The 25,055-nt window shown below is 38.7% G+C and overlaps 1 protein-coding gene and 1 long non-coding RNA gene across 4 annotated transcripts; one reads left to right on the forward strand and one right to left on the reverse strand.

Annotated features, from left to right (window-relative positions):
- Positions 1 to 1,025: 1,025 nt before the first annotated feature.
- fam107b (family with sequence similarity 107 member B) lies at positions 1,026 to 15,215 on the reverse strand. Of its 3 annotated transcripts, none has more exons than XM_004069672.4 (4): positions 15,034 to 15,215; positions 3,928 to 4,099; positions 2,063 to 2,219; positions 1,026 to 1,972 (listed from the first exon to the last, which is right to left on the reverse strand). In XM_004069672.4, the coding sequence occupies exons 2-4, from the start codon at positions 4,053 to 4,055 to the stop codon at positions 1,853 to 1,855; spliced, it is 405 nt and encodes a 134-aa protein (XP_004069720.1). In that variant the 5' UTR covers positions 4,056 to 4,099; positions 15,034 to 15,215; the 3' UTR covers positions 1,026 to 1,852. The 3 variants fall into 3 exon arrangements, with proteins under 3 accessions (XP_004069720.1, XP_020559771.1, XP_004069721.3); XM_020704112.1 differs by lacking the exon at positions 15,034 to 15,215 and adding an exon at positions 14,833 to 14,994; XM_004069673.4 differs by lacking the exon at positions 15,034 to 15,215 and adding an exon at positions 5,026 to 5,196.
- LOC110015252 lies at positions 7,865 to 24,709 on the forward strand. Its single transcript, XR_002290420.2, has 4 exons — positions 7,865 to 14,810; positions 21,104 to 21,194; positions 22,354 to 22,443; positions 23,778 to 24,709. It is a non-coding gene; the product is annotated as an uncharacterized LOC110015252 (long non-coding RNA).
- Positions 24,710 to 25,055: the final 346 nt, after the last annotated feature.

Raw genomic sequence — 25,055 nt, forward strand, 5'->3', positions numbered from 1 at the left:
CTTGTATTTTCAGAGAGGAAAGCTTTCATAAATAATTTTATTCATAAACTTAATAGAAAAATCTATCAAGATCACCATATATAGAATCAGTTCTATTTAAACCAGCTCATGGGTCACCCACACACAACAGATCTTCCCTCCAAATGTAGTTAATTAGCAACTATCTTTTATATGAATGTTGAGATTTAATTAATGTAGGTTCAATGTAATTCTATCCATACGTCTAGTTTAGCTGGTAACGACAAGTCTTCTGTGTAGAAATAAGTAAGCATGTACAGTTATTTGATATTGACGTGTTAAACTAGTGACATTTGAGTTATTGCTGCAAATGAAGACAATATGCTTGAAAGATTGAACTTTAAAGACCGACTCCAATGCGCTTTTGGTGTTTTTAAGCATGTTCTTGTGCCAATTCTCTCATGATGGAGAATAAAAAAATAATAAAAAAAAAAACAAGCTCAAATTGCATTTCTGAGTATTTCTTTATTCAAATTGTTGTGAATCAGGAGCAAACGAAAAAAATTGTCGTTTTGAAAAAGATTGTTAAAAAATGATAAGCTCCCAGCTCCGCCCCCATTCCGATATATCCATTTGTAGACGAGTAGATCCATGTCCATCTTGGTTTTCCTCATCTGAACGGTAATCTGGATCTAAACTGGACGGCTGGATAGCTCCAATATTGTTCTGCATTTTTGTTGCACCAGGTTTGGGCTTAAAGGGGCTCTAATAGTGGGAGAGAGTGTAAACAGAGAGCTCTCAGGGGGAAAGGTAAGCTCCACGCCAACAGTTCCATCTACAACTTAAAGGGGAATGACTCCTGCCGCTCTGCAGAAACCACAGAACATACTAAAAAACAGTTTTGAATTTTATTTTAGCTAAAAACTGCATAAATAAAGACCACTGTGAACACTTTACCAATAGATCGAAAGACGATTAGAGTGGGACTTTAATGATTTTTGTTGCTCAAAGTTAGTGATTGCTCAACAGATTCAATCAATATTTTAAGAAAAGCACACAAAACACTATTTTAAAGGTCAGCCAAAAAAGTAAATTATTTATTAACACAATTTTTCATACAAAATTGAATAGTACTTTGTTAAAAATAAAACAGAATTTACAAAGAAATTTCATTCTCAAGCCCAGGAGTTCTAAGATTTCTCCTAACCGCATTCATTTGGAAAATGGCATGGTAATAACTTTTAAAAGAATAAAGGAAACTTGAGTTTTTCCCTCATACAACTCCCTTTGTCCAGTTCTGGCTTCACATAGTGTGTTGTAAAACAAAGTAAAATACAGATTTACTAAAAATGTCCTCCCCCTATTGCTCGGCTAAAAGCTACCAACATAAATAACGAAAGCACATCTGTTTGGCTTTTTATATTACACAGTTTCAAGAGTCCGTCCAGTGTCCACTTTTCTGTTTTTTTTTCTTTTGCTTCTGGAGATGAAAACAGAAAAACAACAATGACAACATCAGGAATCGAAACAACAGCTAACTTTGTAGAAAGGAGAGAAACCATAGAGGGTAAAAAACTACTGAGTGTTGGTTTACTCCACCAGAGCTCGTCGTAAACTCGCCCACTCTTGTGGAAAATCATGTAACGTGTCCGTGTCCGTTCCCTCCGGTGGGGGTGCCGTGTGCTGCTGGATGGTGTGAGTGCTGGCAGATCATTGCAAGCAGACAGACAGGGGTCTTTAGTCTCTAAAGTCTCTTTTGCGGCAGGAAGGAACAGCTCGGTTGGGAAAGCCAAGAGGTTCATCTCGGGCACGTCTTCACGCCGTGTCACAAACGCGACACAGTTCTTGTAATACTCTCCTGACACCTCGGTACCCAGACGCTGCCGCCACTTTTTTAGGTGGTTCGTTCCTCTCCGTCCGTTTCCTGTTTGGTCCTGCGCAGGTTGCTCTTCATCTTCACAAACTCAGGGGTGTTCTCTTGCTCTTCCTCAATTTTCTGCTGCTCCATCTCAAGCTACAGGGTGAAGAACATGACAAAGCATCTGTGATGGACAGAAACCCTTTGAAAGATCCATAAACGAGCCTTTACACTGATGTGTTTTACCTGTTCAAGTTTCTGCTGTCTTTTCATGAGCTCTATTTCCAGGTCACTCTTCTTTTTGTGAGCCTCCTGCTCCTCCTTCTGAGCTTTGATGATTTGTTCCCTCTTTCTCTTCTCAAGAACCTTCTGCAGCTCAGGCTTGTTCTGAGGAGCCAGGCCCCTGTGAGGGAACAATGACACACAGTGTTACATAACCTGCAGCCTCTGATAACACAGACTACCTGTTTTGAGGACACTGTGAGGAGTTTATGTTCTCTAAAGTAGTCTAAATATGCATTAATGAAACAAAAACCCTCCCTCCAAAGTGGCACAACTCACGTTGTTATGCTAAATAGAAATGTTAAGGCTCTAAGGTTGATATTGTGGTTATTAAAGCAAAAAAACTTCAACTTTAAATCAGGTATTGAGGAGAAAACCGCATTTAAAAAAAAAGCTCTTTACGCTGGTTCCTTCACGTCTTTTATAATCCTTTTTTTGGACTAAAAACAGAGTGTTCTGTCTGCAAACAGCAGCAGCAGTGCTTTAATTAAATGCATTATTGAGTCTAGATTACATAACTGAGCTCAGAATGTTCCAAGATGCAGTGGGAGTTAATTTACAACAGGGCCCTTCCCTCTTGTAGACTACATGCACTTAATCGGCCTGTTCCGGGGATAGTGAGGGAAAAGAAAGCAGACAAGCAGCTGCAGGGATTGGACCCTGCCGCTTAAAGCTACGTCACACAGAGAAAAGAGCAAGTCAAGGCGGAGAGTAGCAACAAGAAAGAACGCAAAGATGCTCTTTTCACATAGAGGTAATCCCAGCTACAAGCACCCTCTCCTACATTCTGGGATGTTCATGAAGCCACAGCAGTGCATCCACCTAGAGGTGGCTGCATGTCTCAGATGCCTCCGCATGAACAACTATCTGTGTTTGTGTAGGCACAGTCACTGCTGCCAAGGTAGCACTATGAGGGGTAAAAGCTACTGTGCATGTGTGTGTGTGTGTGTGTGTGGGCAGGAAAAGGCCCTTGGCTAGGAAATGTTTTGTAATCTTAGTTACGTAATCTGTTTTTTTCCTCCTTTTTACTGGGTCATCCATCCACCCACCTACCACACCCTTCTGTCCAGCATCACTCTGGACAAATCCCCATATTTTTCCTCCATCTGTTCAAGCATAAAGAGAGAAGCTAATATGACAGGTACATGATGTGCATTGTTATAGTTGTTTTTTTCTGTTAACTTTTTTTTTTAAATTTCCTTCCTCAGTATTGCTTGAAGGTTTCCAAAAGCACTGCAGCCTTTGACCCGTTTAGAAGCCGCTGCATCACTGCTGTGATAGAACAGCTGTCAAAAGCAGGAGTGTTTACGTAACTATACCTCAGCCACAAAGCAGGCGCCGCGCTGTGGTGAGATGAAACGCAAACACTGCAGAGAGGATGAACATCGGCTGGATTCACACTAACCCATACGCTAACATTCACCCACAGCGGCCAAAAAGGTGTGGCACAGTCAGGTGAAAGTCACAGAGGTTCACAGTTAGGGTTCCCTCCATTCACCTGCACACTTTTAGCTGAAAATGAACTAAATGATCCTAAATCTGAACCCCTTCGGTCTCGTGTCTTTTCATTAAAATGCTCTTAGTTCATCTTTACTTCACATTTTGTCCTGGCAAAGGATGATCCAAAGTCTGTTTGACAGCTTCAGAGTTTCACTAAAACAGAATTGTTTGCTCCTGCTTTGCCCAATTACTATTTTATTTATAAACTTGAAATTCAAAGAGCGAAGATTTTTCTCAATAGGAGGAGAAAAAAAAAAGTAAAACAATTATCAATAGGTTATATCAGGAAAGACAAACTCATCTCTACATATTTTTGGAATCTCCCTGACCTCTTCTGATTCATGAGCAGCTCTCGGTGCAGGTCCTGGTGGTTCCGGGAGCTCTTGACAGGGTTGATCAGCTTCTTGGGTTTGATGAGCTCATCACAGTCTCCCTCCAGGTAATCCGGTTCCGCCATGACCCTCCTTCCTGGTGGCAGTGACAGACCAGGATCACGCGGATCTGATTTTACAAACACAAACCATAACTTTTAATATATAAATAAATATTTTTAAGACTATTTTTATACATTATTGGGAATAACTTCAACAAAACGTTTATCTTTAACACCTTAATATTATGTTCCTTATGATGCTGGACTAGAAACAATACATGAGAACATAAAGTACTTTCTTAGTTCGCACAAATATAAAATAAACAAATAAATAAAATAAATACTCATTTGTTGGCAGTGGTATATTTTGTTTGGCAATTCCACAACATTCCACTTTTGACACATTAGAAACCCTGATAAAAGCATCTGTCGATCTCTCCACTTTCCAATGTGTCACGATGACGAGTCTCCCTGAAATTACATAATTGTTCCCCACTGAGCAAAGTGGAACACTTCATCCTCCTGTCAGATGGTGCACCAAATGTATGCAAAGTAACAGATGAATCAGGACACCGAGATCTTTTGATGGCATGTGGTTATGGAAATTCCCCAAATGCTTCTAACCCTTTAAAGTTCAGGATAATGAAGGATGTTTTAATGCATGCATGGAAACACCCCCTCAGGCAAATGTATATAACATCGTGTGCAAGCATTTTGCATATCTATAGTAAAACTTACAATTATGACAGGTAATTAATAACGCATAGAAAATCTGTGAAAGAGATTAAAATAAATAAATTAATAAACTTATCTGCAACTTCAGCAAAGAGAGCACAGCACTGAACAAAAGTTTGATCAATACTCTCCCTGAGCAGAAGCAATTCATACAACAATAAAAACCAGAATTCGTCAGCTCGATTGCCTGATTTTCAGCACAGCCTGAAAGCTCTATCAGTAGAAATAAATCCAATTGAAGCTAGAAATTGCTGCTAGAAATCATGTTAACTGTTAAGAGGAAGACAAACTGCACAAAATGCCTCTCTGGTTAACTCACCCTGCAGATGAGGAAAGACGGGGTATCTGAACATTGTTGTCATCTTGGTTATTTGGATGCAAAATGAGGTTAGCAGAAAAAGATGGTAAAGTATCCTGTTAGTATGTGCGTAGCTGAGCCTCAGGAGAGCTGATTTGTCCCACACAGCTGTCTGCCACTGAAGTGGTCGGAGTTCAAAGCCTGTTTTATAGCTACGCTCCCACAGTCTCCCTCCCTCCCTCCCTCCTTCCATCCCTCCCTCCTTCCCTCCCTCCCTCTAGACACTTCTAATAGGTTAATATCTTCCCAATCAGGAAAGAAACTGAGCCTTCACAAAATGATGCTGTGCATGTACAGTAGATCCAGTTTAGTTACATAACCTCTTTTTAAGAACATCTATGAATTTTTTTTTTTCAAATCAAAGCTTTTCCAAATATAAAGAATGGTTGCTTTAATATTAGCTGATAAAGCACATTTCCTTTCCAACAGCCACTGGATGACTCAGATTCACAAACAATCATGTTGCCACGATGCCCAAACCGGAGACCGTTTAAGGCTGAGCTTTTTCAGGTCCCTTGGCTACATACAGTAGGTGACTGATAAGGACAAACTGGGAACAAAGAGTGACGTTCAGGATGCTGAATGGGCCAATCACAATCATTTGTGCCAAAGATGCATTTGCTCTGCACGTGTTAGAAACAGGCGCGGGGGGGATGTCTCCTCAGAACCAAAACAAAAGACTGGAGTTCAGAGGAATGGTGTAATGAGCCACATGTGCCACTAGAGGCCAATGTTTTTGAAGCAGTGAAATGTAACAGTAGCTGTTATGCAACTCAAACAGCCAAGTTAAAAAATGTCCATCATTATTACTTTTACAGAAAATACTGTTGAAATAACTCAAATTAAAGCTGTACAGATAAAAAAGATAAAAAAGGGGGGTAAAAAGTTAAATGGAGAGATTTAATACATATGTTCATTAAAAAAGGTTAAAAGGAGAGTGTGGTTGGTATTTATGTAAATAAACCATAAGGATGTTTGTGATGTGGAAACTTGAGAACTTTGTGCGACACTCCTGCTGTGCGTGACCCCGATGTGCTGACAGCGTTGGGCCTGTGGTGCAGAAAGGCTTGCACTTTAGATCTGTATGTAGGACTATGAGTGGTAGAGAAATCTAAGAAAGGTTTTTGTCTATGCATGTGTGGAATTTACAGAGTGGAAGTGTTGTGTGTGAACGGGTCTGATTAACACAACTACTGTTTCCTCTGTGCCCCAGGGAGGGGAGGAAGGAACATGCCGACTTCAAAAAGGCCTAGCACCTTCTAACTGGAGCGGTGTTTAAAGTCAGAGTGGTTACATGCTTCTTTTTATGTAACCACTCTTTTTATGAGGCTTCGAGTTTCTCTTCAGATTCTTTAACAGCAACTGCAAGCTGCAGCTCAACAATAAATGATAAACATCAGAAAACAGCAAATTGAGGATTTTGATGCATTTACCATTAAATCTCTCGTGTTTTGTGCAGGAATAGAAGGTATACAGTACCGTCAGCGAGCAGTCCTCATTAATGCCTATATTTATGGTCAACCATTAGTACAGATCTGAGCACTGCAGCAAATGGATCAAAATGCTGAGTTTTTTGGGACAACCATTATTGTGGTTCCAGGAATCCCATTAAAACTGTTTACTTGTTCTGAGGATACACCCTCGATACAGATACAACCATCAAACTAAAAACAAACAAGGATAACAAGCCTCTGAAAGGCCCATCATTCAAGATGTCTACAAGAACTGCATGAGCAATAAGTAATACAATGAAATTAAAGCCAAAAGTAAAACATTGGGTTAAAGTTGAATAAGTTGAATAAAACTTCCTTGAGCTCACGCTAAACTCCTCATGACCAATTTGACTATGATCATGTGCAAAATGTCACATTTTTGAATAAGGAAATATATAAACAGGACAGAAGTAAAAGAGTACAGACAGTTTGAAAGTTCAAAGACATATTTTTAATATTGTTAGTGGTCATAAGACTTCTCTGCTTGTGGGGTTAAAATAAAAATTAAAAAGAGGTTTGGTAGTTTAGTGTTCAAAGAGGAAGTGAATCAGCAAATGAGTTTGTACTTGTGGCTGTGTGAAAGGGTGTTTGATAGTGGCAAGTTGCATTAGAGCTGAGAGGATGGCAGATCTGTAAAGGATAGTGCTTGTGTGGTGCTAAATGGGACTAGGTGTATTATGGGAGGTGGTAGAAACACATGTACTGACAACTTGTCAGTTTTCTAAAATGTTTTCGTGGAGATCTGCCTTTACTGTCAGCTAAATATTTAGAAGCTGCAGGGGGAAAATGTTGGCATACACTGGTTTAAACAAAGGTTCCACAAACTGCTAAACAGACTGTTTTTAAATAATAAATCCAACAAAAGACGGCTCTTTTGATAGAAAGTGTCAGATTACCTGGGCTTGATAGTTTTACAACAGTTTTGGATATGGATTTTACTCTACCCTTCCGCCAAATTGGCTAAGTTTATCCCATTAGAACAGTCGACAAAAACACAGAACTTTTTCTTTTGTTACGAAATGTAACCTTCTTAGAAGAGAAATAGACCAAAAACCCCACAAATGACCGCTTGTTAAATGACATTATTAAGCAAGCCTGGATCAGTTCATTAAAGTCAGCATTTTCCCCTTTTATGTACATTGAGTAAAGCGATATGCTACAGAAGCAAGGTGCAGCTCACATGGCAAAGTGCTCCTAATGGTAGAGAAATGCATTTCAAGCTGGCAGCAAAGCACATGATTTCACAAACGTTGCATCAGGCAAAATCAGCCCAATAACTGTAAGAGCAGAACACTCACAGATGTGCATACGGCGGAGTTGGGTAAGGAAGTTAGGCAAGTAACAAATAGTCAGGATATTATTTATTTTCAACATAAAGTAAAGCTGGACACATCACATGCAGAATAACGTCCCTTTAGAATCATAATGACTAAAGAGAAAAGAAAAAGAAAGAAAAAAAAAATCATACTGACCAACAAAGAATTATAATTATATATGAGATTGCTTACATTAGGCACTTCACAAAAAATTATTTAGAGTAAAAACATTTTATTGCAACACATCTTGATCAAATCTCTGGTCCTTGAATTCTACATTGGCCCATTTTGTTAACCTCGTTCGCTCGTCACTTTCCCTCACATCTTGGCTGGATACCACCAATTCCGCCCACAGATGGGAGGTCCACCCCTCAGGGGAAATTACGTCATCAGGACCCCCTTAGCAACCCCCACACCCAGTTCTTTGCATCTCTTCCTCTGTCACACAAACACTGTCCTCCCTTGCTGATCTGGCCATAGACATTGAAGGCTTGCTGGTAAAAATGCAGTCATTGGACCAGAAATAAGGCAGGGTCTCAATTAAAGAACAGTGACACATAGGGTTTTAATGGATGGCATGGTGGGGGTGGGGAGCATTCAGCATGGGAGTGAAATAGAAACAAATGAAATGATGGGGGATATAATTTAGGCAGGAACAAAGAGAATTTTTAGAAAAGCAGACAAGAACATCTGCAAGGGCACACCAGAATGCCAACCTCCTTAGTTCCTATCCATACTCTAGGTTTAGCCAAATTATTTGCACAACTGTCATTCTTCACTTCATATCAAAAACATTATTCTGGAATTTTGGTTCAAGATGGCGGAAGTAGAAAAAGGAATGAGGATAAATGGGATTATACACAGCTTCATAGTAACAGGAGAATTTAGGGTTTGTGATTGGTTCTGTATTGCCTGCCATAAAAAAGGGGGTAAGCAGAAAGAGAAGATAGTGATTCTGAGGGGCTCGTTGTGTCCTGACCTTTTCAAGGACCCCAACCTGCTCCCACAATGGAAAATGTCACTGTGGAGATGTGGGGTATGAGAATTTACAATAAGGAGTTTTAAGGTTCATAAAGCACAAATGAGCAAACATGCAGTAACACCCACACAAGGCAAGGATAAATCACATTATGTGGCAGCATGAAATGCAGACCATGTAGTGTAACTCCAAAGACAGTTTCATTCATCCATATAAAAGCCAGTTGGTGTTGAGTCTAGAAACTATTCAATGCTTTTTGCCAAGGAATGTTTTGGACTTTAAATGCAATTAAAGTAAGATCTTCTTTTCTCTAATGGATGTAAATTGCCATATTTCAGTTAATGACTTTCTTGTCCACTGCAGACAAACTGGTGTTGACTTAATACAAAAGATATTTTAGCCACTATTTCCATGAAAACACATAAATATGCTTTAGCATAACTTATGTAGAGCTACTGAAATGTTGTCATGGATTCTTATGGTAAACTTTGGATAAAATACAGACAATGGTCTGTCTGTCTTGCAAGACTTCTTAATGGCCACGAGGCATACAGATCACTATTTTCTGAAAACCAAAGATTCACTTTGACTAATTCCGAAAGCACGCAATCGATATGACCTCAGCTAAAACCAATGGTCTTATCTTTGCTCAACTTTAGTGTGCGTTGACATTATAAGACACGAACACTTCAAAGATGCTGCTATAAATGCATAATCTAAAAATTCTAAAAACCACAGAAGCAGTTTTCAAATAGAATTTTTTAGAAAATGCACAAGTATTCATTTTTGTTCAGAATCGGATGAAGTGGAAACAGGTATACTATCACAGATACAACATATCGAGGACAAATATAGGTTCCTTAAAGCTCTACTCATCAAAAGGTCATGGAGTTTTAATTATCCTTTCACACAAAGTTTCTTTTTTGTTTTATGTCACACCCTGTTATTTCAGATAACGGAACAAAAACTTTTTGCGATAGAACTTTTACCTCAGATATGAAACTTGGTATTGCGTCAGAGTAAGTTTTAGAACTGCCTTAATTCACAGTGTTCTTGGTTAACAATAGATTTGGAAAACACATCTCTATATTTTTCTGTGTTTTTATATTTCTCCACATGAATCACAACATAAAGCACATTTCTATTTGTCTGTAAAGTCTAAATATATTGTTGATTTTGATTAAGATATATATTCTCTGCACTAATTGAATCTTTATTAACTATTCAATGAACACATCCTAAAAAGTTAAACTATATTGAATGATAGAGGGGAAACAAACTTATCTTTAGAAAAAGAAAGAACAAAAGAACAAGAGTCTTGTCAAATGCTACAATAAATTTTAGTTTTTTTTTTATAGACAAATTTATGCCTGAGAGTTTTTATTCCTATTTTATAATAAGAATTATATTCGACACATGGCATATTGTGTGAAATCTGTTTAATTTAATACCACCTTCTTCTGTTGTCTGGCTCTTATGGAATCCACTATGTTCACTAGACTGTGGAATCAGTCCAAAATAAATGACTTATTTTTCCAACTCCTCCAGAGCTGTATGAAGCAGGACATTCAAGAAAACTCTGCAGCTCAATGCTAACATGCATCAACTCCTGGACTCGTGTGCTTTTAATCTTGTCCTCAAGATATAAAGTTGGTGAAGCTGACTCTTATCCTGCAGCATGCTGGTCTCAAGACGCCTATCTACAAAGTAGAAACATATGCCTGCATGTCTATATGAAAACAAGGAAGTAGAGATGACACTTGACAGCTCTGAAGAGTAAGACGATTTCTCATTGTTTTTTCAACTATTGTGATCTTTCTGTTGAGGTTGGCTCTAGTACCTCTTTCAAATGCCTCCTGGGCACCTCACTGAGGAAGTATTCTGCTGGAGAGACTAAATCTCTTGGTTGGCCTGAGAGCACCGAGGCATCCTCCAAGTAGAACTGAAGAAAGTTTCTATGTAGAAGAAGGACTAATGTCCATGCAACTCAGCTTTGTTTAAGAGGTAGGAGATAGATGGATGGACTTCTTCCCCTCCAATTGCTAGTATTTTAATGCAAAATCTCATTTGAAACTGATGTCTTGAAATTATTATTTTGCATGCTGTCTATTTTATGCGCACCTCACCTCTGGGCCAATGTAACATTTGGTCTGGGGTGAAAAAAAGAAAAACTATAACAACTTTGACCACAACAGCAGCTTATGATAAGGGTGAACTGCAATAAGAGCAGGAATTCACAGCAACAACTGTCTCCAAGTAAGATCAAGTGCTGCAAACTGAACCAAAAATGAAGAAGCCAATGTTTGTTATTGTTATTTCTTGTACAATTAAAAGGTCATCCAGTTAAGTGGCTTTTTCTCCCTCTTTAAAACTGAAAAATACTGAGTTTAGCCGATTTCAGCACCGACTAAAGTCCTTTTATTCAGACTTGCTGCCAACAATGCATGAGCCCTAGCGTCACACAGATTAAAGGATGAATGGAGCAGATAGAAAAAGGCAGACACCCCTTGCATGGACTAGGAATGTGATGAGATGGCACAGCGATGATTGCTTTTGGGCCCACAAGTGCACAGAACAAGTGTAGACAAAACAAACAACAAAAAAAATCTGAACATGACATTTAAGTACAGGCTTATATGAATAAAAAAATCTGCAGTTAAATGGCTCAAATAAAGATGTTGCATCACTTGTGCTCTGGAGGGTTTTGAGGTCACACCTGTCAGACAAATACAAAAAGCCTGCTCACCACCCTCACACAGCTGCCCATAACACATGTTTCTAAACGTTGAGGTATAGATCTGATGAGAACAGGTGGATAGAAACAGAAGACCGAAAAGGACAACAAATGTGCAGGATCCAGACATGTGTGATACCCAGCACATTCATAAGAGCAATGATTCAGTAGGGCATGTGCATATTGCATGTAAACCCAGCTCTTTATGCTAACAATCATTACTTATTTAACCATAGCTCTAATGCCATCTTGTGTTGTCAAAAATCAACCGACCTTGTATTTCGCTCAGAGGTATGAAGTGGCATTCAGTCATTTAGAAAAAGTCTTTGTTATGGCTATACTGTCTGTTCTAGTTCCAGATTCAAAGCTTTGTGCTTAACTGCTGTTTTTCTCCTCATGGAACAGAGTCACACCCCTCCTCACCATCGACTGGCTGAGCACAGCTGGTGCCTCAAATCTCATTGGCTGGAAGGCACACAGGGGAGCCTTTGAGAAGTTATCCTTTGTTTACATGCCGGCAGAGAAAACCCCAAAAACAACTGTTACCTTGAACAAGCAGACAATCTTCTGATACCCAGACAGACATAAAAGTCCTACCTTACAACAGATGCAAGCATGTGCAGTCAAGAAAAAAAGAAGCCCTATTAGAAGGCTTTGTTCATCCTGGGTATGCATTTATATACCAATATTTGTAAAGACACCATAAGCCCCAGCCGTCAGATTTTATTAGAATGAAGAGAGTGTTCATCTCTGCATCCATGTTCCTGTTGGTAACAAGATAGGATTGTGCATCTTGACTTTGGCTTGGACGTGCCTTAATCCAATACAGGATGCTTTTACAGCAGATCTCCCTTCACGTCAGCCTAACAAGCCACAAGAAGTGTATGAATGTGAGAGCCATTTAAAAAGTCTGTGCAAAGTGGGAAATACGGTAAAGGCACTTTATGGTGATTAAAGCATCAACAGAGCGGGAATTAAAAAGAAAGAAATAATGAATCTTTAGAAAGCTCGGCCTCTAGATATGAGCCACATATCTGCTTCAATTTCATCAATGCATACCTAGGATGACCTTGATAAGATCATCAATATAAAGTCCAAAGCTTGCTTGTACAAGCCTCTGCACGTCTGTCTTTTAAATCAATCGATCCTCCACTCCCCACACAGGCAGGCGCACACAAGCCCACATTAGCTCTCTATCAGAAAATCCAGCTTCCTGGCCTGTGCCTCAATCTGGAACCATAGCAACGAAACCATCCTGCACTGTAAACAAATCCTTTGTCCTGTAGGCCTCCTGATTGCGTCACTCGTGCTGCCATGCCATCATAACGTTTCATCCCTCCGTCCAACTGATAAGCGGTAAGAGATATACTGGTTTTCTGTGAAAAATTGACAAGACTTTTCAAATCGCCAAGCAACTTAATCAGAAGCAATGACAACCATCCAAAGTCAAAATACTTAAGAAAGTAAGAGTTTTGTTTAAACTGCAGCGATCTCTGGAAAAATAGCACAATCTGATGGAGATGAGATGGCCGTGACAATCCAAACAATCCCAAAATTTGTGTTTGGGATGACTGTAGTATTGACTATAGTAAAAAAAAAAACAACTATTGCACAGCAAAAAAGTACAAAAGAAAGTAAAGAGGTTGCAGTTTTTGATACTGGGTGAAAAAAAGGAACAAAACTTTACATGGATCAAAGTTTATTGGCAAACTACAATTCAACAAACAGGAAATATTGTGCTTGAAACTAAATAGCATGAAAAGTCTTTGTTGACAGAGGGAAGTCTTTCCTAACTGACTAAAAGCCCCCAGAGATGTTGTTAAAGAGCATGTTCCTCAAACATTTACACAATAAAACAATGTTAGTGCAATGTGGGTTACAAAGGTTGTGACATTTTGCTATGCAATGGTGAGTTGGTGCCCAGAGATGCCGAGATGCTGTATAAAGTTTTCCAAAATTTGTTAGTCATCTTTAAAAAAATAAAAATAAAAAAATCGCCACAAGTTAGTCAAATACAGGGTCTGATTCGGGTACAATACTTCAGATCTGAAAAATCAAACATGACCACAAATGAACGCAGGTCATAACAGAGTGGAAACTGACTTTTTCCACATACTTGAGCGAATTAATAATTCGCTAAGAGTTAGTGGACACACTAACTCTGGTATTAAAAGAACATCACAACAGCCACAGCATCAGCATTTACGGGAAACAGAGAGGGCAAGAGAGGCTCTGTTAAAGAAACAAGAGAGAGGAGAGGGAAGAAGGGGGTTCAAAGATCAGAAAACAGATGTAAACCGTTTCGCAAACTCCTCTCGAAATGACTAACACATGTGCAAGAGTTTCCCTTCCTACGCACAAACACCGCACACCCTAAAAGGCAACACTTATATATGGCACCTGTTTTTGTCACCTCTCTTAATGTAACTGACCTATATTTAAAGGCATCTTTCCTTTGAAATGTTTCTCTACAGTACACAGTTTGTCTTTTATTTAGCCAGCCTCCACCCAGCAAAGTACATAAAAACTTTGTCTCCAGCTAAGGTTTGCTCTGTTTGCTTTATGTTACATTTTGACAGACGGCATAAAAAAAGGCACAACGCAAGATGAAGAAATTAGATAGGTTTAAACCCTGCAAACCTGTTGCACATTTTTCAAAACAAAGAAGGCCCACAAACACCCATTCACCTGACATTTGGTCAGGCTGGGTGATGACAGCACATGGTAGCTTGTCAGCACTGACTAAGGCCATGTGCTTTGACCAGAAGGCAGTAGTCATTGCTGTGCTGTTACAAACAGCTTGACTCACAGGAAAATGAATACAGATCACACATAAACCATGATTTCTTCATTTTCTGTCTTAAATAGGTTAAAGGACACTGATGGTAACATTTCTACAGTACATAAAAGTATTTAAAAGTAAGATTAGAGACTATTTCTTGTAAAGTTAGGCTAGTGATTTAAAGGGTGTCGTCTTTAAAAACGTGCAGTTTCTTAAGGTAAAAACACGTAAAGCAAAGCGTTTCGATTCTATGTCGGTTTGCGACAAACACCAGATGATAAACAGTTTCCTACACACCATATTTTTTTAAAAATATATTTACTCAACTGCCATGATGAAACGATTAAAAAAAAATAACAGTCCGTACGAGCTGAAAACAACAACAACCTGAACGTGTTTGTTCTTAACTGTCCCGCCACGACAGACAAAAGGAGACAATGAGGTAAGAGTTTGGGTTTAGCAACCTCATGTCTTCTCTCTTCTCGGGCCGTCCGTTACTTTCCAGGTTCTAACCTCCACAAGCTTTCGCCTCTGCCAACAACAGGGAGGGACAGACGGCAAAAACGTGCTGCTTTTGTTGGTGTGTGCGTTTGGGGGAAACGCAACCCTGACCTACAAAAAAGGCACGAAGTCCAGAGCGCGCGCGCGCACTCACACACACCTACCTGAAAGTAGAAACCGACACGACTTCTCCAACTGTTCAATATTTCAAACGACAAAGTGGTTCGGCCCTCATCAGTGCGTCTCGAGGTCACTTCTCGCGGGTTGAGGTGTGTCTCCTTTCACAAACTGTTCAATTGCTCAACAGCCAGGTCCCATAGAAAATGTAAATTTAAACTGAAAGGGAGGGGCTATACATGACGCAATCTGCTGACCCCTCCTCTCCCCTCTTTCTTGAGAGGGTACCCCGCAAGCTCAGGGCGGGGCCTCGCGAGTGCGCGCTCACGGTGGAGCTCGCCCACAAACGACTGTTCAAGCTGTCCCAGCAAGAAAATAAGATGCAATTGTAAGCTGCATCCTTAATAATAAATCATCCTTTTACCTCAGGGCTTTCTTTTTAGTTTAACTTTTAATCTTTCTTGCTGCTTGTGCAAAACACGCGAGAATTTAGTCATCAAAGACAAACTAAGTTTTACAGTTTAAAAAAAATAAAATAAAGTTCTCTTCAGTGGTGATGTCTATCAGGTTCTTTAGCAGCCAACAGCCACATTTTTTTCCTTTTACTGATTTTTTTTTTAACCTAAACCATTCAATGACCTACACTTGCAAGTATTGGTCTAAAAAAAACTTATGTGTGCTTTAAAATGAAATAAATGTTATAAGATACAAAACTTTTTTCCGCGCCAACATTTCTGCCCACAATTTAGAAGCAAATTTGTTATGAACTAATATCGCTTTGCAGAAACTGTGTCTAAGAAAACGACAAGTTTATTTCAAATTTTTGGCTAAGAATGGCCTAATCATAATAAAAAGACCACTGGGAATGCTTTTACAACAGATCAAAAGATGTTTGGAGAGGGATTTTAAACATGTTGTTGACAGGTCATTATATTCTTCAGATTAAAATTGTCCAAATGTTAAAACTAGAGTATTTATGAGTTTAAATAATACTAAAAACATTCACTCCAGAAGAACCCGATAGACCAACAAACCCATTCTGTTTTTTGTGTTTTAAACTGTAGTCATTGTCCTACAATTTAAACTTCCATTTGATCACAAAGGATTTGCCCTATGCTCCGTGCAGCCTTAAACTAAATACTTTGAGTAATCTTTGTGGTGAAGAATAATCTACTTACCTTTGTGGGTGCTGTGAATCTGCTTATCCAGCACCCCTCTGTTTAATCCACTCACAGAAACCTCTAGTTTCTTAATTATCTGTCACCTTAAATTTCTTTGCTAATTTCTCGGGGAAATTGTCCTGTATATCTTGATGAGTTGAGATTCATTCTTCTTTTGAGTAAAGATCTAAGTATCTGTTTTGTATCCATTGAACTATCCCAGCTGGTTTCTTGCAAATTGCAAGAGAAGTAAAACCAGTTTGAAATCCATGTATGTGTGCTTTGGGATGGAGAGTGGGTATCCTAAGCAAAACATTCCTAGGAACCTTCTCATAATTTAAGAGAAGTGTGAAAGGGTGTTGCATTGAACAACGGGATGAGTCACAAATGTTGTCTCTGCTGACACACTGGACCTTCTCAGACTACTGCACTCACAGCCCTCTTAAATACCAGAAACAGATGTGCCTTGAGCAATCAGGGCACGTGCATGCATTCTGTTTTATGTGGAAAAGGTAAAACATATTTGATGAAAAGGAGAATAAGAGCAGCAGTGAACTCATCATGCCATTCTCCCATGCTGTTTGTGATCTCTACTGCTCATAACTGTTTTGGTGGCATGACAGAAAATGTGCTTAGTCACCACTTTACTGTGAGAGGAGTTGCTGCTCTGAGAGGTTACCATGACGAACATTTGGAAAACACTGGATGTTGAGAAGAATTAAATCATCCTGGAGTCTTTCTTTATATGTCATTAAATAAACAGGATTTGTTTTTTTTTTGCAGAAATCTTATTATTAATTCTTTTCTTTTTTTCTTCTTTTATTTTAATAAATAAGACAATTTGAATGTTTGCACAGTAAACATGTAAATAATAAATAGGGTATGAAAACCAAAACTACTGAATACCTTTGATTCACAAGTTCACATTTTCATTTGACTGTTTGATTTCAAAATAAACAACATCAATTAATATGGATTCCTTTAGTTGAATTTCCCTTCAAAAATCTGTTTGGTTTGGTTTTGAAAACCTTTTCACAATGGGGATTCTTGATAGAGACAGGAGCAAACATCTTTAAAAACTAAAGATAAATTCTTTCCGAAAAAAATAAGGAATAAAAAACAAAAAATAATCTAGAAAAAAAGAAATTGCAGTGAAAGAATTCAAGATTTCAAGAGTCACTGAGATTCAGAGATTTTACGAATCAAATTTGCAATTTTATTGGTGAATATCAGTTTTGTTTAATTAATTATTTTTTTTTAGTAAAACACGGCCCTATTTATAATTTAGACATATACAATAATCTGGCCCTGGATAAAGGAAATATGCAAACACAAGGTTATTCTAAGTTAAAGTAAACACATTGGTAAACCTTTTCTTTTTTACCTTTAAATCGAAGGATACAGATTTGATCTAATTGACTTCATTTTTTTTCTTGGTAAAACAATGACATTGAAACAAGAGCTTTCAAGGAAGAAACCTCTTCCTCAATGCCATGGCATCAGGATGGGGCACAGTATGCTATTTTGCATTTCAGGTGCTATCCTTCGGCTTGAACAGAAGTTTTACAGTCTTTTCTCTGAAGCACGACTCTTCTTCTCTTTCTTATGGCTTTTCCCTTTAGTGGTCACCACAGCGAATCAGCTCTCTCCATTTAAACCCTGTCTTCTGTATTCTCTCCTCTGACACCAGTTACCCTCATGTCTTTGTTCAATGAATCCATAAACCTCCTCTTTGGTCTATCTCTAGATCTCTTGCCTGGCAGCCCTAGACTTAGCATCTTTCTACCAGTATATTCACTGTCTCTCCTCTGGACAAGTCCGAACCATCTCAGTCTGGCCTTTCTGACCTTATCTCCAAAACCTTCTAACATGTATTGTCCCTCATTTGTCCTAGTTCCTGATTCTATGCATTCTGGTCATTCCCAAAGAGAACCTCAGTATCTTCATTTCTGCTACCTCCAGCTCGGCTTTCTGTCATTTCCTCAGTGCCACTGTCTCTTGGCCGAAATCATGGCTGGTCTCACCACAGTGTAAACCTTTCTCTTTATTTAAGCTGAAACTACTTTATTACACATCACACCTGACACTGTTCTTCACTCATTCTTACCTGCCTGCACTTGCTTCTTCACTTCTTTTCCACAACCCTGTTCGTAGTGGGCTACCAGCCTGTTTTTTTTTTTTTTTTTTTTTTTGCAGCTAACCCTGAAACAGGGTTTCGAACAGCTAACCCTGTTTGTTAGCTGCAAATCAGCAGGGCGGTAGCCCACCAGAAACAGGGTTAGTGACCCCTGTAGTCTGGACTGTTGACCCTAGATACTTAGTATGCTCCACCTTCTTTATATCTTCTTCCTGTAACCTCACTCTTAAACTTGGGTCTCTCTCATTTATACATGCACTCTGTCTTGCTGGGGCTAACCTTAATTTCTCTTTTTTCCAGGGCAAACCTCCACCTCTCTAGCTTATTCTCCACCTGTTTCCCTTACTGCAAATCACAACATCGTCTGCAAACATCATAGTCCATGGTGATTCCTGTCTAACCTCTTCCGTTAGCCTGTCCATCATCATTGCAAACAGGGAGGGGCTCAGAGCTGATTCCTAAATAAATAAAAGAAAAAAATCATTATGTAATCCCACCTCCACCTTGAACACCTCTGTCACCCCTACAGCATACCACACCACAGTCTTACAGCCTTTCTAAAGCATTAGGACTGCACACAACCCCAAAGACTGATCGAAGTGATTAACCAAAAAAAGTAAAGGCTGTTTTTCGAGCCCCACAATTGCAATAGACAGAGTTTCGCACTGCATGCGTGAGTGTTGTACTACTATGTAAAACCACGGAGGAAACACAATATGACTCCAGCTTAGACCATCGTTTTTTTATTTGACTTACCTTAGTGGACACAAGTCTGTGTATGCACATTGTAAAACCAATGTTTAATCGTTTTACTGTAAATAAAAGGTGCTGAAGGTCAAGTTGTCCTTTCCCAGAAGCGTCATCGCTTGAGGTGACTGCTCAGAAACCTTTATGGCTCCCATCCATCTTACGTGATCTTAAGTGAAATTTCTCAGACACATGTTTGTAATGTTTTTTTAGGTTTTCCCATGATCTGAGGTAATCGTGTGTCTGTGTAAGTTCCCATGTTAGACCCCTTGTTTTTTTTTGTCAAGCCTCTGAGGGTCTCCTCTTTAAACAGGAAACAGCTGTTATCTAAAGGCCTTGGTGACAGTGAAGCTTTCCTGTAAGTGTCGATAGGTCTCAGCACAAATCTATTTTGTGTTTTACTCCTGGTTTCCTCTTTAATTCAAAACAGAACTATCAAATGAACATCACGACCATTTCAAAAGAGAGAGGCAAAAAAGTGTATTTTTGGAGATTATAGACAATGAAAACAACGCTGTATATAATACAGAAAAGCAGTGGTAAATTTTGGCTTGTATCTATGGCGTTTGTAAACACCACTCCTCACATGCGTGACCTACTTTCAAATAATGTGGGTTTACAGTAAAGATACAACAAAAACAATAACTGCATACTTCAGGCTGTTTTAGAGATTCAGCTTCAATTTGAGATGATTTTGAAACAAAAGCTACATTTCGTTTCTTTTCTTTTTTCTTTTTTTCTTGCATTCTTTCCACTTTCTCCCCTTTCCCTAAGAACAGACGTCAAATTTAACACTAGCTTAGGGTATATAAACACTCACAAGAAAATGTAAAATAAAACTCAGAACTACACTGATATTCCTGACTCATGTGTGTTTTAAAGAAGACAACGTGTCGACCTCTATTTAATAAAGCCCAGACAGTTGTTAAAAAATAAAATCCTATTGATCCTCCCTCTGTCTGCCACTTTGACTCCAAGAAGTTCTCTCCAACTCATGAGATCATGTATTTAGCTTTTCCTGCCTTTTCCTTTTTCCAAGTGAGTGTCCAGCCAAACTTCAGCTAATTCAATCACGGCTGGATGACTCACACCAGTGTCCCTTTCTCTGCAGATGCACAGACACACAACTAAGGAGGAAAACACACAGGCATAAATGCGCACAGACACTCTTTTGCCTGGATGGAAGGTCTTTGTGAAGTCAGTGCTGCGTCAGCCTCTTGGTGGACTTGCAAAACAATTTCCTCCTCTCCAGCTTCATTAGCCTGTTTTTTCTTTCTCTTTATCTGTGGCTTTTCCCTCATAGTTTGTTATTTGCCATGTTTTTTTCTCCTGTATTTTTTATCTGCATACAGCTGTGTACCTGACCATAAATCCAGCTGTCATCATAAACATCTTCCACAAACTCACTTCATTTATAACCAATGGATAAGTCATTGAATTTCAGAGCAATTTTATTTATTTTTCCACACATCTTCCCATCAGTCACATCAGGAGAAAATTACGATAAATTCAATGGAGTCAAATGAGCAGATTCACTCAAGTGTAACACAGTGCTTCCTGCATTTACATACTTGCGTGTGCCACTGTTTGCATGTGTTTGAATAAAGTAAGTGCGTACATGAAGGCACAGTAATTTAGCTGCAGTCCTCAGATGTTGTGACAGAGGCTGTTATTACTGTTCAAGCCACCCAGATTTATTGAGCTTTACTGTACAGAGGCTTTCCACTCAGCCTAATGAGAGCCAACAGGAACGAGAGCAGATGACTCTGTCATAGCAAGGATACAACATCCACCAGAGAGATAAAAGGGCTGCTTAAATATTCTTTAGTCTTGTTTACATTTCTGTACAGAATACATGCATACAAATGCCACTTAGTGATTTTCAAAAATGCAAAAAGAAAAACCCGTCTCAAATTAGCTTAGAGCTTTGATAGAAGTATTGCTCCAAAGTGAACACAAAGACAACAAGTGATGTGTTTGAAGGGGGTAAATAAACACGAAAAGGTCACACAAGCTCCAACATGAGGAAGCATTCGTATGACGATTCCTGTGTCTCATCTGTGTGGGTCCCAGTGTGAAAAAGCTGGACAAGCAGGATTTCCAAAACACAGAGCAGGAAGGCCCTTCCAACAACACCGCCACACCAGGACTGCAGAAAATCAAGGTCAGTGTGACAATTGAGTGTGCGAGCATGTGTGTGTCAGAGACGGAAGAGGCTCTCTGCTAGCCCTACCCCCTGGTGTATTATAATCTCTTCTGTTTTATCCTTGGAGGGCTGTGGGGGTGGCAAAAGTAGGAGTAGATTGTTTGAAATATATTTCGGTAGAGTAAAGACATAGGGTTTGTCCCATTAACATGAGGACATCAATCGAGCCACATGTGACAGATGTTGTCTTGTTTTTATTTCTTTTCTGTGTGTGTTTGTCTGAATGTGGATTGTGTGAACGTGTGTCACAAGGGCGTAGTTAAAGATGTTAATCCGTTAAAAGCATAGAAACACTGTTCTGGGCAGTAAAGCACTAATCACAGCGGGATAGTTTGGTTAACACAGACTAACTATGCAGGGGATCTGTTCCGCCTTTAATTACTTTAACTACATACGGGAAATGTGTTTAATGGGATGCAATATCATTGAAAAAGTTGCATTTTTATAAAATGAAATTGCTGTCAATGCCTCCAGTCAGTTTAAAGTGCTGTTGAACCTCAGTTACGGTTTAAATAGAAAAATACATGTATATTTTGTGCATCAGACTCCAGACAGCAGTAAATGTTGTGGTTTTCAAAAAGTCCAACTTCTCTTTTATTTCTGTAAAACATGCAATAGACATACACTGGTTCACGGTTTGTTTTGGGGGGTTTTCACGAAAAACAAAACAAAAAACAAATATGTGATGGTTTAAATAACCAACCACACATCCATTCACCTGTACCCCATCTTCCAAAGCTGGTCTCAGGACTTATCAACCAATCCACCACAGAGTCTCTACTTTCTCTGTGTCTGTAATAAGAATAGCTTCCCTGTTCATCTAGAAAAAATGCAACTCAAAGGATGAAAATTCTTATGTAATGACACAGTATTTTAACCCACTGCAACAGAAGTAGGAAACTCCCAGAATTTTCCTTCATCATTTCATTATTCATTTTAATGTCAAATAAACAAAGTTTTCATAATCTGCTTCAACTTTAAACTTTTTCTATTTTCAAAGGTGTAACCCAGCAACCACTCATGTATAGGTGAAAAACAGAGAAGTCATGACTGAAGAACAGAAAAAGAGGATGTATTGTGTTCCATACCTGATAACCCTCCTTCCTCTGTCTCCCAGCTGTCAAACCTGTGAGATTCAGTTTCCTGGAATTCCAAATACTGAGGGGAGTGTGTGGGAAGAGAACACAAAAGGATCCTGTCATTCATTGTAAGGTCATCACTGAATAACAAGCACGTAAATCTAATGGACAGGATTGTCCAATGTGGACATGCCTTTATGGGTCTCCATAGAAAAAGAAGCTCAAGGCCCTAAAGCGACTGGTGGACAAATGGACGGTATTACACAAAAACCAATAGTATTATTTGAGCAATCATGTTTGAATATGGACAGAATAAATGCTCTCAATTCAGACCTTGAAAGTCAAATAAAGATTTTGCTGAAATTGTGAATATATGAATACACATAATGAAATTATGTCAAAAAAGCTACATAAGGGGAAACTGAATATCTTGACAATAACAGGAATGATACCGACCTTCCCCATTAGTATTGTTTTTATTCAAAATGTATTGAAATTAGTTCCAAAAAGTTTTGAATTTTTCTGTTTTATACAAACACTAGTTATAACACATAATCGTGATACCCCTTGGATTAAATCCTTGAGAGGAGCTTTGCCTGTTTTTTTAGACAATTTTCACAATAATTTCTTGTCTTTGTTTGCAGATTTATACATTTTTATTTTGTCTCTATATCTTTGATCTATTATTATATAATACAACAACTGTTACATCTCAGTTTTTATGATCTCTGCAGTAAAGTTCTGACAACATTTTTCACTCAGAGTTGAGTTTTTTTTGGCAGTTTCAGGTTCATTTTGAATTTTTTGTCTAATATGACCAAAATTCTGTCTGTAAAAAAAGAAGCTGGAGTTCTACTAATAATATAGATATTAAGCATTGCCACCAAAAAAATGTTTCAAAAAATGTAAAGAGCAAATTGTAAAGTAGAAAAAAAAGCTACAAATGCCCCCAAACCATAACTATGGTTTGTAATATTAAACCATTAATACTTTTTCACATTTTTTACATTTTTATAAAATACATTTTAACATACACTTTCTTATGTATTTTTAAACTGTTTTTCAATTGGATCTTCATTAAGGAATTCATAAAAAACAGACCTTGGCCTGACTTGTTAATTAGGGTCAGACCTTTGTAAAAGGTTGGCTGTTGAGATGCCCAAACTTTCAGATCGGACTACTTTCCTCTTCTCAGCCTTATATGTGCACAGGTCATGAATATTATTCTAAGTTTATGATTTTTCTCTTCCAATTTATATGACTCTGCTGGACTGAAACCTTTAAGCACTCTCACTGGAGCTAAGATAAGAGCTCAACGCCAAAATTAAGATAAAACGAGGGATTGCTGATAATATGCTGCTTCATGTTTTGCTGTTTGTAACTGAGTCTGAGTGAAATTCTGAAAAATTAAATTTGCAAAAAAGCGTGTTTTTAATCTGATATTCCATCCTTGTTACTTTAGGTTCCCATGTGCACAAAGCAGAGCTCTTCCATGACAGTAGAAGGCTCCGGATCAAGGAAATGTCCTATAAACTCATCCGGCTTCGTGGGAGGGGTCAAATAGGCGCTGCCACGGATTTATTTCTCACTGATATGGACACACACACAGACAAAGATAAAGCCCTCTTGGGCCCAGGAGATCAAAGCTGCATCTGTTCAGCTGGAAGTCTGTACAAAAACACCAATGATTAAATCAGGACACACATATACACACCCTGGAAAAACATGCTGGACTGGATCATAATAACTCAGAACTCTCCTTCTAATAATAACATCAAGACTCTCCAGTCTGTTACTTAACTTTTTATATGCAACATCTGCAGTTAACTGGCTTTAGTGTCACTTTCCCCTCCTTGAAAACAGCAACATGGTTTGAACCCTCGATGGTTGAGTCAGAAAGGCTTCCTCTGCTTAGCAGGAGTCAGCTGGTAGTGAGATGGAGTGCCGTGGGGCAAATGCATGTGAGTGTCTGCATGTGAGTGTCTGATCACTGTAGTGAACTCAGCTTTTGCTGTGAACTTCTATTGGCAGTTTTTAGCTCAATCATGTTATTTTAGCTGTAAACCATGTTTTATACCAGATCAACTTTAAACTTTAATTACCTATATATACAGTGTCAAATTAACAGTTTATGGACTAAGACGATCAGCCCAGCAGATGTCCAAGCTTCTGGAGGGATGAGCAGATTACTGTTCAGGGTTCTCATTCAAACAGTCCCCTCCTCCCTCTCAGTCTTCTGGAGCTGTCAGTTTTGGTCCATATTATTGATCAGTCAGAAGACACAGATCAGACAGTCTCCAGAAAATAACATGACAATTCTTTAGCCTAAAGAGTTCTGGATTAAAAAATGTTGTAAAGTTGATTTGCAAAAAATGTATTTGTTGTAGTATTTTTTTGTGTGTGGCTGTACTCGGGTTTTGATAAAAAAACTAAACAAAAACAAATTTCTTTTCTGTCTTTCACCTGAAAGTTTTTTTCTTGGTTTAACTTGTCGAGACTGAAAGTTCTCTGTGAAATTTAGACTGATTTACAACATTGTCAGCAAACAAATACAAACAACCGCAAGAACACAGAGAACAAAGACGATACAGAAGCACAGATGGTGTTGAACAGTTCAGGCTACATTTCACTGTCATCCTATCCACCATCAGTCAGCATTCTAAATTCAGTCATTGATGACAGGAAGTGTGCGATCAGGGTTTTAGAGTTTTTCAACTCATTCATGAAGGAAATAACTAAA

The sequence above is a fragment of the Oryzias latipes genome, chromosome 6 (genome assembly GCF_002234675.1).
Source record: "Oryzias latipes chromosome 6, ASM223467v1".
Classification (NCBI taxonomy): Eukaryota; Metazoa; Chordata; class Actinopteri; order Beloniformes; family Adrianichthyidae; genus Oryzias; species Oryzias latipes.